This window comes from Callospermophilus lateralis, chromosome 3, assembly GCF_048772815.1.
Source record: "Callospermophilus lateralis isolate mCalLat2 chromosome 3, mCalLat2.hap1, whole genome shotgun sequence".
NCBI classification, from domain to species: domain Eukaryota; kingdom Metazoa; phylum Chordata; class Mammalia; order Rodentia; family Sciuridae; genus Callospermophilus; species Callospermophilus lateralis.
Window position 1 is genome coordinate 67,687,606 of NC_135307.1, and position 12,797 is coordinate 67,700,402.

Below are 12,797 nucleotides of genomic sequence, written 5' to 3' on the forward strand. Positions count from 1 at the left end.
ATGGTCATTTTAATAATATTAATTCTGCCTATCCATGAGCAAGGTAGATCTTTCCATCTTCTAAGGTCTTCTTCTATTTCTCTCTTTAGGGTTCTATAGTTTTTATTGTAAAGATCTTTCACCTGTTTTGTTAGTTGATTCCCAAGTATTTTATTCTTTTTGAAGATATTGTGAATGGGATAGTTTTCCTCATTTCCTTTTCAGAGGATTTGTTACTGATACACAGAAATGCCTTTGATTTATGGATGTTGATTTTTCCTGCCACTTTGCTGAATTCATTTACTAGTTCTAGTAAAGTTTCTTGGTAGAGTTTTTTGGGTCTTCTAGGTATAGAATCATATCATCCGCAAATAGTGCTAGTTTAAAGTTCTTCTTTTCCTATAGATATTCCTTTAATTTCTTTCATCTGTCTAATTGCTCTGGCCAGTATGTCCACTATGTTGAATAGAAGTGGTGAGAGAGGGCATCCCTGTCTTGTTCCAGATTTTAGAGGGAATGCCTTCAGTTTTTCTCCGTTTAGAATGATGCTGGCCTGAGGCTTAGCGTAGATAGCATTTATAATATTAATGGCTGGGATGAATCCACTTGATCATAGGGCAAGATCTTTTTGATATGTTTTTGTATCCGATTTGCCAGAATTTTATTGAGGATTTTTGCATCTATATTCATTAGAGATATTGGTCTGAAGTTTTCTTTCTTTGAGGTGTCTTTATCTGGTTTTGGAATCAGGGTGATATTGGCCCCGTAGAATGAATTTGGAAGTACTCCCTCTTTTTCTATTTCCTGAAATAGATTGTAGAGTATTGGAATTAGTTCTTCTTTAAAGGTTTTGTAAAACTTGGCTTTATATCCGTCTGGTCCTGGGCTTTTCTTGGTTGGTAATCTTTTGATGGCTTCTTCTATTTCCTCACTTGATATTGGTCTGTTTAAGTTGTGTATATCTTCCTGACTCAATCTGGGCAGATCATATGACTTAAGGAATTTATCAATGCCTTCACTATCTTCTACTTTATTAGAGTATAAGGTTTCGAAATAATTTCTAATTATCTTCTGTATTTCTGTAGTGTCTGTTGTGATATTGCCTTTTTCATCACGTATGCTAGTAATTTTGGTTCTCTTCTCTTCGTTAGCATGGCTAAGGGTCTGTCAATCTTATTTATTTTTTCAAAGAACCAACTTTTGATTTTGTCAATTTTTTCAATTGTTTCTTTTGTTTCGATTTAATTGATTTCAGCTCTGATTTAAATTATTTCTTGCCTTCTACTGCATTTGCTGATTTGTTCTTTTTTTTCTAGGGCTTTGAGATGTAGTGTGAGGTCATTTATTTGTTGGCTTTTTCTTCTTTTAAGGAATGAACTCCATGCAATGAATTTTCCCTCTTAGTACTGCTTTCAGAGTCCCAGAGATTTTGATATGTTGTGTCTGAGTTTTCATTTACCTCTAAGAATTTTTTAATTTTCTCCTTGATGTCTTCTGTAACCCATTGTTCATTCAGTAGCATATTGTTCATTCTCCGTGTGATGTAGGAATTTTTCTTCCTTATTTTATCGTTGATTTCCAATTTCATTCCATTATGATTGGATAAAATGCATGGTAGTATCTCTACTCCTTTGTATTTGCTAAGAGTTGCCCTGTGACTTAATATATGGTCTATTTTTGAGAAGGATCCATGTGCTGCTGAGAAAAAAGTGTATCTGCTTGATGTTGGTTGATATATTCGATTAAGTCTAAGTTATTAATTATGTTATTGAGTTCTATAGTTGCTTTATTCAACTTTTGTTTGGAAGATCTGTCCAGTGGTAAGAGAGGTGTGTTAAAATCACCCATGATTATTGTGTTGTGGTCTATTTGACTCCTGAACTTGAGAAGAGTTTGTTTGATGAACATAGCTTCACCATTGTTTGGGGCATATATATTAATGATTGTTATGTCTTGTTGGTGTATGGTTCCTTTGAGCAGTATGTAGTGTCCTTCTTTATCCCTTTTGATTAACTTAGGCTTGAAGTCTGTTTTATTTGATATGAGTATAGACACCCCTACTTGCTTCCGAGGTCCTTTTCCTATCAGATTAGTCTCCTGTAGGCAGCATATTGTTGGATCTTTTTTTAAAATCCAGTCTACTAGCCTATGTCTTTTGATTGGTGAGTTTAAGCCATTAACATTTAGGGTTACTATTGAGATATGGTGTGTATTTCCAGCCATATTTATTTATTTTTGTTATTTAACTTGATTTGTTTTTACTCTTTGATTAGTTTTTCCTTTACTGTACTACTTCCCACTGTTGGTTTTCATTGTTATTTTTCATTTTCTCTTCATGTAATGTTTCGCCAAGGATGTTTTGAAGCGCCGGGTTTCTAGCTTCAAATTCTTTTAACTTTTGTTTATCATGGAAGGTTTTTATTTCATCTTCAAACCTGAAGCTTAATTTTGCTGGATACAAGATTCTTGGTTGGAACCCATTATCTTTCAGCGTTTGAAATATGTTGTTCTAGGATCTTCTAGCTTTCAGAGTCTGTGTTGAAAGATCAGCCATTAACCTAATTGGTTTACCCCTAAATGTAATCTGCTTCCTTTTTCTTGTGGCTTTTAAAATTCTCTCCTTATTCCGTATGTTGGGCATCTTCATTATAATGTGTCTTGATGTGGGTCTCTTGTGATTTTTGCACATTTGGCGTCCTGTGGGCTTCTAGGATTTGGATTTCTGTTTCATTCTTCATGTCTCGAAAGTTTTCTAATATTATTTCATTGAACAGATTGCTCATTCCTTTGGTTTGGACCTCTATAGCTTCCTGTATCCCAATAACTCTTAAATTTGGTCTCTTCATGCTATCCTATATTTCTTGGATGTTCTGCTTGTGGTTTCTTATCAGTCTCGCTGTGCTATCTACACTCCTTTCGAGATGATATACTTTGTCTTCATTGTCTAATGTTCTATCTTCTAAGCGTTCTACTCTGCTGGTGATACTCTCATTTGAATTTTTAATTTGGTTTATTATTTCCTTCATTTCCAAGATTTCTGTTTGTTGTTGTTGTGTTTTTTTTGTTTTTTTGTTTTTGTTTTTTTTTTTTTGTATAACCTCTGTCTCCCTTTAGAGCTGATCTTTTGCTTCTTGGATTTGTTTATATAATTCCTGGTCAATCCTGAAATCTTTATCTAACATTCCTTCTGCTGCAGATGTTACCTCTTCTAATGTTGAATTGTCCTGTATCGTTTGTGGTCCTTTCTTTCCTTGTCTTTTAATACTGCTCACGTTTCTTTCCAGCTCTGTGTGACTGTTGTGTTAATGTTTTTCCCCTATATATTTATATTGCTCTTGATAGTTCCAAAAGCTCTCTGGTCAGCTGCAGAACCGTGCTGGTTGTCACGCCTACCGATAGATGGCAAGTAACATTTTCCAAAATGGATTCCATCTGTTTCCCACATAGGGTGTTTGGTGAGGTGGAGGGTGCTGGGGTGACCTTGTGCTGTGTCCACAGCTCTATCTGGTGACCCACAACCAAAGCCTCTGCATTCTGCGCCCTGAACTTAGGCTTCTGGATGACCGTCCACTCTTCCTGGACTCACACAGAAGGCCTATAGCAGTTCTCTTTCCTTTGCATCCTCTAGCATGGAAGTGGGGAGAGATTTTCACTTACATGGTGCTTTTATTTAAAAAAATTGTTGCACTGAGAAACTCCAAACCTGGTTCCAGCAGCCCTCCACCATATAGACAGGAGCCCCACCACAAGAGCCTCCCTCAGGCTACAAGATGGATGGGTACACGAGCATGGAGCCTAAAGATTATTTTAAAGGAAGAGCAATATCTTGGTCAAATGAGCTATAAGCCATTATACAAAACAAATGAATACTTTTGTCCCTCCATAGATTTGGGAGTAGGAAAAGAGAATGAAGAGATTTATTTGGTAGTGTCAAAGAAGAACTGAATGAAAGATTTCAGTATGGATGGCCAAGAAGTTAATAGTTTCAGTTCAGAACATATTTTTAATTATTAGAAATCTAAAAATGGTGGGTAGAATAAGTATTTAACATCGTTAGATACATATGCGAACATTGGTTCTATGTAAAATTGAAGTTGGAAGAGAATTTGACAACATCTCCAACATGACAATGTGGTTAGATTTTGAAATTCCCACCTATAGTGATAGGTGGGAGAAAGTGGGGAAGAATAAGGGTGACAGTAAATATGTTTGTATTTACAATTTTTGAAGCTAAAGTTGTCAGTATGAAGACTTTATTATAACTCAGCATAAATTTCATCTGGGAAAAAAGCCCACAAGACAAATTGGACTGAATGCCTTAAAAGTGCTGATCAAAACATGAGTGAAGTAGTTCAGTAAGACGAGAAAAGTGTTGTCAATATGTAGTTTAAACTGCAAGTTAGGGTGATGTGAACCTGACGTATGTTGAGCTGTTTTTCAGTTCAATAACATTCCCAGGCCCTTGCTTACCATCCCCTTTTCCTTCTTTATAAAAGAGGTAAAATGTATTAAAACTCAGTAGGATCTATAGATTAATTTATATGTGCTCAAATTGGCCCCTGAGAACATTTATTTAGATTAATATTATTCAAAAACTGTATTGAGAAACAGAAAGTGATAATTTTCAAGAGAGCTTGCTTATAGTGAAGAATCTGGATGATTGGAGGATTATCTCATCTTGCTCCTTATTACCCTGTAAAGGCAATTTTTCAGGGTTAAAATTAAGAACTAGATAACTCTTTGAAAATGATCGTGTCCACTGAAATTCATATTATGCAAATTGCATTTGAGATAGCTGAAATCAATAGTAAACAAGGCCTAAGTTATCAAAATAGCAATTATGAAACAGATTTTATCTATCCTATTGTGTAATTTAATATTTCTGCAAGATTCAGTGGAATAAGAACATAAAGTTACTTAGGTTTCTCTAGAGGATTTTTTTTTGGGGGGGTGAAGAGTGTGAAGATAAATATCTGTTGCTATAGAAATAAGTAATGACTTTTCCAAAATTTTGGTGATAACATAAAAAGTGTGAGGCATTGGAATTATGTAGAAATTTCACTTAACCTATATGAATTTCTCTTTTAGTGAAAAATTGTGCTGTGGCTGAAGTTAAATCTTTGCAAAATTAGATTGTGTAGAGAGATCAATTCTCCCATGCCTGAGATGGCAGAGCTACCATTTTCAGAAATTATTTGAATTCATATGCTTTTTATTGGCTCACTGCAACATGAGAAAACTAGGGATTAGTGTAATGATTTTTTTCCCCCCCAGCAGAGTTTGAACCCAGGGGTGCTTAACCGCAGAGCCACATCCCCAGCTCTTTTTTGTGTGTTTTTTAGAAACAGGGTCTCACTGAGCTGCTTAGGTCCTGGCTAAGTTGCTGAGGCTGGCTTTAAACTTATAATACTCCTGCTTCAGCCTTCCAAACCATTGGGTTATAGGCATCAGCCAATGTGCCTGGCTGAATTATTTTTAATACATATGAATTTATATAAAATTTATAAGATAGGCATGTTCTTTGATTATGTACTCCCCACTTGGTTGATATTTAAAACATCTTTCCTTATTTTAAAATATATGTTAGTTTAAAATGCCTTTGTCTATGTAAAATTTATTGACCCTATTTTGTGTTGCCTGTTTTTTGGTAAAATTTCCCAAATAATGAAAGTCTAGAAGTCTGGAAATCACTAGTAAAATTGGTATTGAACCAAATTTGAAGTCTCAGTAATTTAAAAAAATAATTATATATATATGAACAAAGTTCCATTCAGATCAATAATTAAAACTAAAATCACAAGTTTTCAGACACTGCCAAAGAATTTGAATATACATGGCCTAGGAAAAATTGATATGAAGAACAGAGAATATCACCTTGTATGAGTGTCATTTCTGGTATTATTTGTGTGGGGGAGGGGTAATGGAGATTGAACTCAGAGGTACTGGACCACTGAGCCACATCCCCTATATCCTATGTTATATTTTATTAAGAGACAGGGTCTCACTGAGTTTTTTAGCACCTCGCTTTTGCTGAGTCTAACTTTGAACTCTAGATCCTCCTGCCTCAGCCTCCTGAGCCACTGGGATTACAGGCATGTACCATACCAGCATCCTTTTTGAGAATCTATTTGTGGACAAAGAGAAAGTTAGATTCCCTAGGTCCCATGTTAAAATCACTCAGTGCCCTTGGTTTTAGAATAACTGATATACATAAATCATCCTGATTTTTGTTTCTGTATTAAGCTAAATAAAATGGGAATTTTTTTGAAATCTTAGTCTTTTTATTTTTTATTTTTTTTGTTGATCACGGACATCCATCTATTTATTTATTTATTTATATATCATGCTGAGAATGGAACTCAGTGCTTCACACATACTAGGCAAGCTCTTTATCTCTGAGCCAAAACCCCAGCCCTAAAATAGTCTTTTTCAGTTCTTTTCATTAGTACTACTGTTGTGTATATACGTTTTTAAATGTCATAAAAAAAAAAACCTATTAGAAAGACAAACCAAAAATTAAAACCTACAAGCTTAACGTCAAACTTTTCAAAGACATTTATAACATACCTTAGGGATAATATGTGAAGGGGCAGTTATTGTTGAACAATCTCTTTAAACCTTCTCAGCTGTTTACATTGTGTTCTGTTTCTTTCCCAGTGAGAAAAAGAAAGAAAAAGAGCGTGAAGAATTATGGAAAAAATTGGAGGATCTGGAGTTAAAGAGAGGTCTTAGACGTGATGGGATAATTCCAACTTAACAAAAATATGACAGCAAATTTACTAACCTGTGGAGTCACATTTATGTAGTAGAAGATGGAGCAACAGTTTTCTGTATTGTGCAACTTTACAGTAGATTTCACATTTGTTTCATTATTACAACAGCACTGTATATACCTGTCTGTAAGTAAAGGAAAAAAATAAGGACTTCAATCCAAAGTTTGGACAGTAGATGGACTTCTCAGAACTTTGCAAACATAATCATTGTTCTAACCCTCTTATAAAAGAAAAAAAAACAAAAAAGCAGTCTTCAAAGATCTGTTGATGAAATTGCTATGTTAAAATTCCATATCAGGAGTTCTTATTTATCACTAGCAGAGAGTATGATACAATTTTCAAATGTGAACAATCTTAAATTTAGCTTGTCTTTCTGCTAAGCTGTTAAATGTATTTATAGTAAAGGAAGAAAAAAAAAAAGACTGTCATTTCCTTATAAGTTTGTATAACATCTTCCTCTGGATAACTTGACTGTAATTTGACATTTTTCCTTTTGCACATCTTCATGAGTTGAATGTCCATGTGGAATGGGACCCTGAATTTTAAAGGTCCCAGATGAAAGTTTTGTCTGCTGGGGTGAACATCTTTCCAGTAACCAGGTAGTCCTGGTACTCCTTTAGTTTTAAAATTAGGAGTAAAAAGAGAAGAGGTGATAAAGATAGTAGGGAAGGGAATTTTGGATTCATGCATCAGTTTATGGTGAATCCAAATCAATGTCTTGAATCCTTTGAAAACAGGCACTGGGACATCACAGGCTTCAGTACCTGACCAGTATTAGTTGTGTACATCATTGAACTTAATATACCAGAGACATTTTAGAAATGTCAGAAAGACATCCTTTTTGGACCATATGAAATAAAGACAAACACTAAACAATAAAACCATGAAATTGATCGCCAGGATTGCGAATCTAATTGGGAAAAGAGTTGAGCAAACAGCTTGGACTGTTTGGAGTTGTTGCCTTACTTTTTAATATGTATTTATAAAGTATTCCAGCAAAAGAGGATGTAGCCTCTGGAAAAAAAACAAACATGTTACAGTGTTTTTTGTAGATTCTCGTTCTATATCTCATCACAGCGCCAGCCCTGTTTTTAGCCGGAAAGGATTCAGGATAAACATTATGCATTCTGAATTGGATGCATATTCCTAACTACTGTATTTGTTACCAAAAGTGGTTCTACAAATGCTACTGAAAAAAAGCTGGAAATTCCTAATGTCCTGAGTATTAATAATAAAGTTTAAAAATGCTTTTATATCAAAGGTGCATCGTGACCAAATTGTTTGAGAAAAAAAACAAAAAACAAAATCTAGGGCTGTATTATAGATAGATCTTATTGGCTCTCTGCTTTGTATTAAAAGAAGAATCTTACAACTTGGGTAGGTAAATTGCTGATAAAACTTGTGTACATCATGTACTTACCTAATGTGGTTGCATTATTATGTATGAAAAGATATGTTTTATGATTCGTTTCTAGGATGCTTTTGCTTTTTATGGACATGGCAGCAGTGAGTTGATAATCTTAAACCATTTCCAGCAGTGTTCATGGTACAGAGCTCATCCTCTGTTCATATGTTAAGTTGTGATAGTAGCAAACATGAACATATGAACTATTGTTGCTCTCAGTAGAAATACAATATAAATATGGGCTTGTATATTTTCTTCCTTCCATTGAAATATAAAGTAGAATATACAGTTTTATTGTTTCTAAGAAAAAGGGAAAAAAATAGCCGCTGACCTTTCTCCCCTATGAAATGTTTCCAGATTATTAGGTCATTGTGTGTACATAAAAGTCAGCTGATTATGAATATTATCATCTAGGTAATTGTAAAAAAAAAAAAAAGTGAATCAAAAACAAAATTTGGCATTGTTATTCCTAAAAACATACAGCAGTAAAAAAAAAAAAAAAGTCATATGCATCACTAACACAACATGGTTTAATGGAATGGATAGTTTTTAAAATTTTTTTTAAACAAACAAAAAGGAACATTGATGGGGATTTAGTATAGTGTTGGCAGAGGCTGCCCAAAATGAAACAACTTGCTTCAACAGTGTTGGAACAAAGGTGCAAGTTCAAATACTAATTATAAAAATAAATTTATAACAAATCTTTTCTTTAGCCCTTTTGGTTTTAGCCCTTCCCAGTTTTGACTCTGCATTACAGTTATTTTTTATGTATAAACTTTTATTTGCCATTAATTCATCTTTTAGATGGAAGGCATTAAAATCACAGGTTTATGAAGAATCTCTGCCCATCAGAATGAAATGAGAAAGCCTAGTTTTCCTTTTTGCACCTTACCCTGCCTCAGAGTTGAGGTGAATATGACCCAGCTATCCTTGGTGTCAGTTTTGTATGTTGATCATTCCAAAATGAGAAGAATAAAGCCAAGTTTTAGACATATATAAAGAAGCAATTAGAACTACCTGTTGAAAATTAATAGGGCAACTTCTGAGAAGAAACACTGTCTTTTTTTTTTTTTAAAACTGAAAGTGACAATGTGACATTTGTCATGTTGTGTGCGGTGACACGGAGTAATTTAGGTAATCTGACTGTTGCACTATGTGACATATTTAAGGACGTACTTGCTGCATTTGCAGCAGCCCTCTCTCTATCCCTTCCCGCAATTCTGCTGTTGCTGCAACTTGAGTTAATTGTGACAAATGCATCTTTGTGTTATGTTTTGTTTGCTTCATAGTTTTCAGAACTATATATAAATATATTTTTTAAATAGCAAATATTTGTCGTTAGTGAGTGATGATCACTCCAACCTTATCCCTACCATATTGGTTTCAGGGGTAGGAGTAAGAGTGTCCTTGGAAGAAAAAATATACACACAACCCTGTGGTTTAGAATGATGCTGAGGCCTTAGGCTGTGGGCCCAGAACAATTATGTGAGTGAAGTGACCCATCTCCTTTGAATCAAGCATGCATTCCTTTTTCTTATTGTACAAGTGTCCCCAGTTGTTCGCCTTCAGTGTTTAGTTTTTGTCCTTTTCAAGTTTGTTATATTTTGCTCTCCCTAACATCTGTTTTTTAATAAAAGAAAAAAATTAAAAAAATAAATAATACCCTTGATGCCGCTGGATACTCACAAGCAGGGTTAAGCTCCTTCATCTTGGGCTTCTTTGCCTAAATGGAAGGATTTCATTGATTTTGTACCTCCTCCTATGCGTGGGGCATTCCAGGGTGCAGAGCCAAGAATTGCTTGTAGTTGCACCTGCTATACCTAAATGTATAGCCCTAGGCTCAATCACACTATGGAAAGAAAAAAAAAAGTATATTTAGAGCTTTAAAAGCTTTTTTATTTTTTTGTGGGGATAGGGGTGGGGTGGGAAAGGGATGTATGGATGTTAGGATGTTATTGGCATTTTTAAGTGTTCCAGGGTTTTGTTTTGTTGTTGTTAATGTTCCTGTTTTCCCCCCATTAATTGGATGCACTGACCTTGCCCAGGAAATGAAGAGATTCTCTCTTTGATGCTGTTACCAATGTTATCACAAAGTGACAGTCACCTGTAGCAAAAAGGTGGCACCAGACATGATCAGTGATGTTTTATTTGCACATGAATATTTTTATTTTTGTATTCTGGCTCAGCTGCTTCTCTGAGTGGAGTTAAGGAATGAGCCACAAAGGATTTTTGTAAAAGGTATATTGGCAATGCATTTTATATTCCTCTATATTTAATTTTGAAAATCTAAAAGAAGGATTGCGCATCTTGAGAGAAAGTTGAGTAAACTTTGATCTAGTGGAATGTTAATTTGTGCTGCTTCTTGTGCACGATAGCAGCAGTAGTATCTCTTTTGGAAATGAACATCCCATATTATGATGTCTATGAATATAGGTTTCCTTTTCTTCTCTCCCTCTTTCTTTCTCTCCCCCTTCCACCTTTCTCCTTCCTCCTTGCTCTCCTCCCTCCCCTGTATCTTTTTCTATTTCTTTCATCTCTCTTAGCTCTTCTCCCCTTCCCTTTCTTTACTTTTATTTTTATTTTTTGAAATCACTTATTGTAAATAAGTTGTAATCCAAACCTCATGTATCAATGGGGAACTTTCAAATATAAATATTAACAATACATCTTCTGGTTGTGGTCTGATTTTTGAATGAAGTATAATGAGAATGATATGTCCATTGCTTTTAGTTTGAGGATTTTGCTTCAGCTTCATAAATCTTTGGTATTTTAGTACTTCATTGTTTTAGCAGGAGAGGGCAGCAAAAGTTCATTTTCTCTGTTAGTAAAGCTGTTGTTCTTGATTGGTTTTAAACTTAGTTGTGAGTGTGTATGTATTTTTTTTTTTTAAAAAAAAAACAGCATCTGTTTGTAGGTAGATGTAAAAATGAAACATTTTTGATATGAAAAGTTACATATGAAAATTATAGACTGGTTCAACCAGACAGTGAAGACTTCTGATCCACGTCAAAGTGAAAACAAGGCTACAAAAAAATTTTCCAGCTCTGGCTAAAACATGCTACATTTTTTTCCAAACATGATGAAATGCAAGCTGTCTTTTTGGAATTTAAAATGTTCTTTGGAAATGATTTACTTCCTTCATAGTGGTAATAGAAACAAAAAGAAGGTGCTCCCAAAAAGCAATGTAACTTCCCCTTTCACAGCTGTGTGAGAGGTTCTGTACTGTGGGTGCATCACAATAAAGCAGCAGTGAAGAGTTTCCAGGTGCCTGGCTGTTTCTGTTTGTTTCTGAAGTCATACAGATGAGATGGATTTGGTGAACTTGAAGTCACTGGGTTTGGTGCATTCAGGCTTTTATTTTGAGAAAATCAGTTCACGACAAGGGGTATGTAATAATGGGGAATGGTCCAATCTTTTGCTGTGTATTAAACACTCCAAAAGAGTGGCTTCAAACAATGACAATTACTTATTCTGTTCACTAATCTATAGTTTGGCAATGACTAGGCAAGCAGGTCTTGTCTCTGATCCTCAGTATCATCTGGGTGTCTCAAATGGGGCAGAAGAATTTATTTTCAGTACCAACATGGCTCACTCAGATGGCTGGTAAGTTGGTGCTGACTTGGCTAGGAGTTTACCAGTTGTTTCAGGTCCCCCTTACAGTACTTCCTTATTGGGCTTCCTCAGTATGGCAGCTGGGTGTTAAACTCACAAGCTGCCATGCTTTGAGGCCTTGTCCCAGACAAATCTTCATCTCCATCATATTCCATCAGTCACAGCCTGAGTCAAGTGGTGGGGACACAGACTCAATGTGAATCCTTGAGAGGGTGTGAAATATTTTGCAGGCATCTTTATTATAGAATAGTTTATATGTAAAGCATTTGATTTAGGTGTGATATATTCTCTTAATTATATCAAGTTTGGAACCATGTGGAGTTAAAACAGTTAATGTTTCATATTCATTCTGGGAAGAGGAGGGAAAAGCTCTTAAAAGTCAAGCAGTTTTGTATTTCAAAGCATAACCTTTTGTAGGATCTGAAGATCAACTTCTTGGCAATTCAAAAGAAGAAACTTGTACCAAAATATTTTAGAATTCAGAGTTTTAAGAGACAACTTCAACAGATCCATTGCATAATGTCTCCTCCTGCCTGTAAATAATTACCAAAATGGAGACAAAGTAAATTCACTGTTCAATTCCTAATTCCCAGATTTTTACATAAGTGTGTATACTAGAGGTTTCTAATAGATTATTTCACTTTAGGCACTTTTTTAAAAAAGCAAACTGAAGTATGGGTTAGCTAAGGGGAATTAAAATTTTATTTTTTCCCTGATTATGGTATAAAAGCTCCTATGAAAGTGTGAATCTAAATCTGGGTTTTCTGTGCTCCAGTGGTTGATTTGTTGATCCTTATTCCAGAATCACACCGTCATGATTACCATAGCTTGCTCTTAAATCATGTTATCTATGCCCCTTCTATTTTGTCTTTCAAGATTACTCTCAATGTTTTAGGTCCTTTGTATTTCTACCATTTAGAAGCAGGGTACCAACTTCTATAAAGAAAATAAATGCCATTGGAATTGGGATTACATCAAATCTACAATTTTGGGAAGAATTGACATTTTGATAATACTGAGTCTTAAAA

General features: G+C 34.9%; 1 protein-coding gene across 4 annotated transcripts in view; it reads left to right on the top strand.

Annotated features, from left to right (window-relative positions):
• Positions 1–11,416, top strand: part of Ppp2r5e (protein phosphatase 2 regulatory subunit B'epsilon) — a 156,813-nt gene extending 145,397 nt beyond the window's left edge. For all 4 annotated transcript variants that reach the window (XM_077109150.1, XM_076850390.1, XM_077109149.1 and 1 more), the window contains exon 14: positions 6,637–11,416. In XM_077109150.1, coding sequence (XP_076965265.1) covers positions 6,637–6,736 — 100 coding nt within the window. In that variant the 3' untranslated portion in view covers positions 6,737–11,416. The remainder of the gene's footprint in view (positions 1–6,636) is intronic.
• The last annotated feature ends 1,381 nt before the right edge of the window (positions 11,417–12,797 follow it).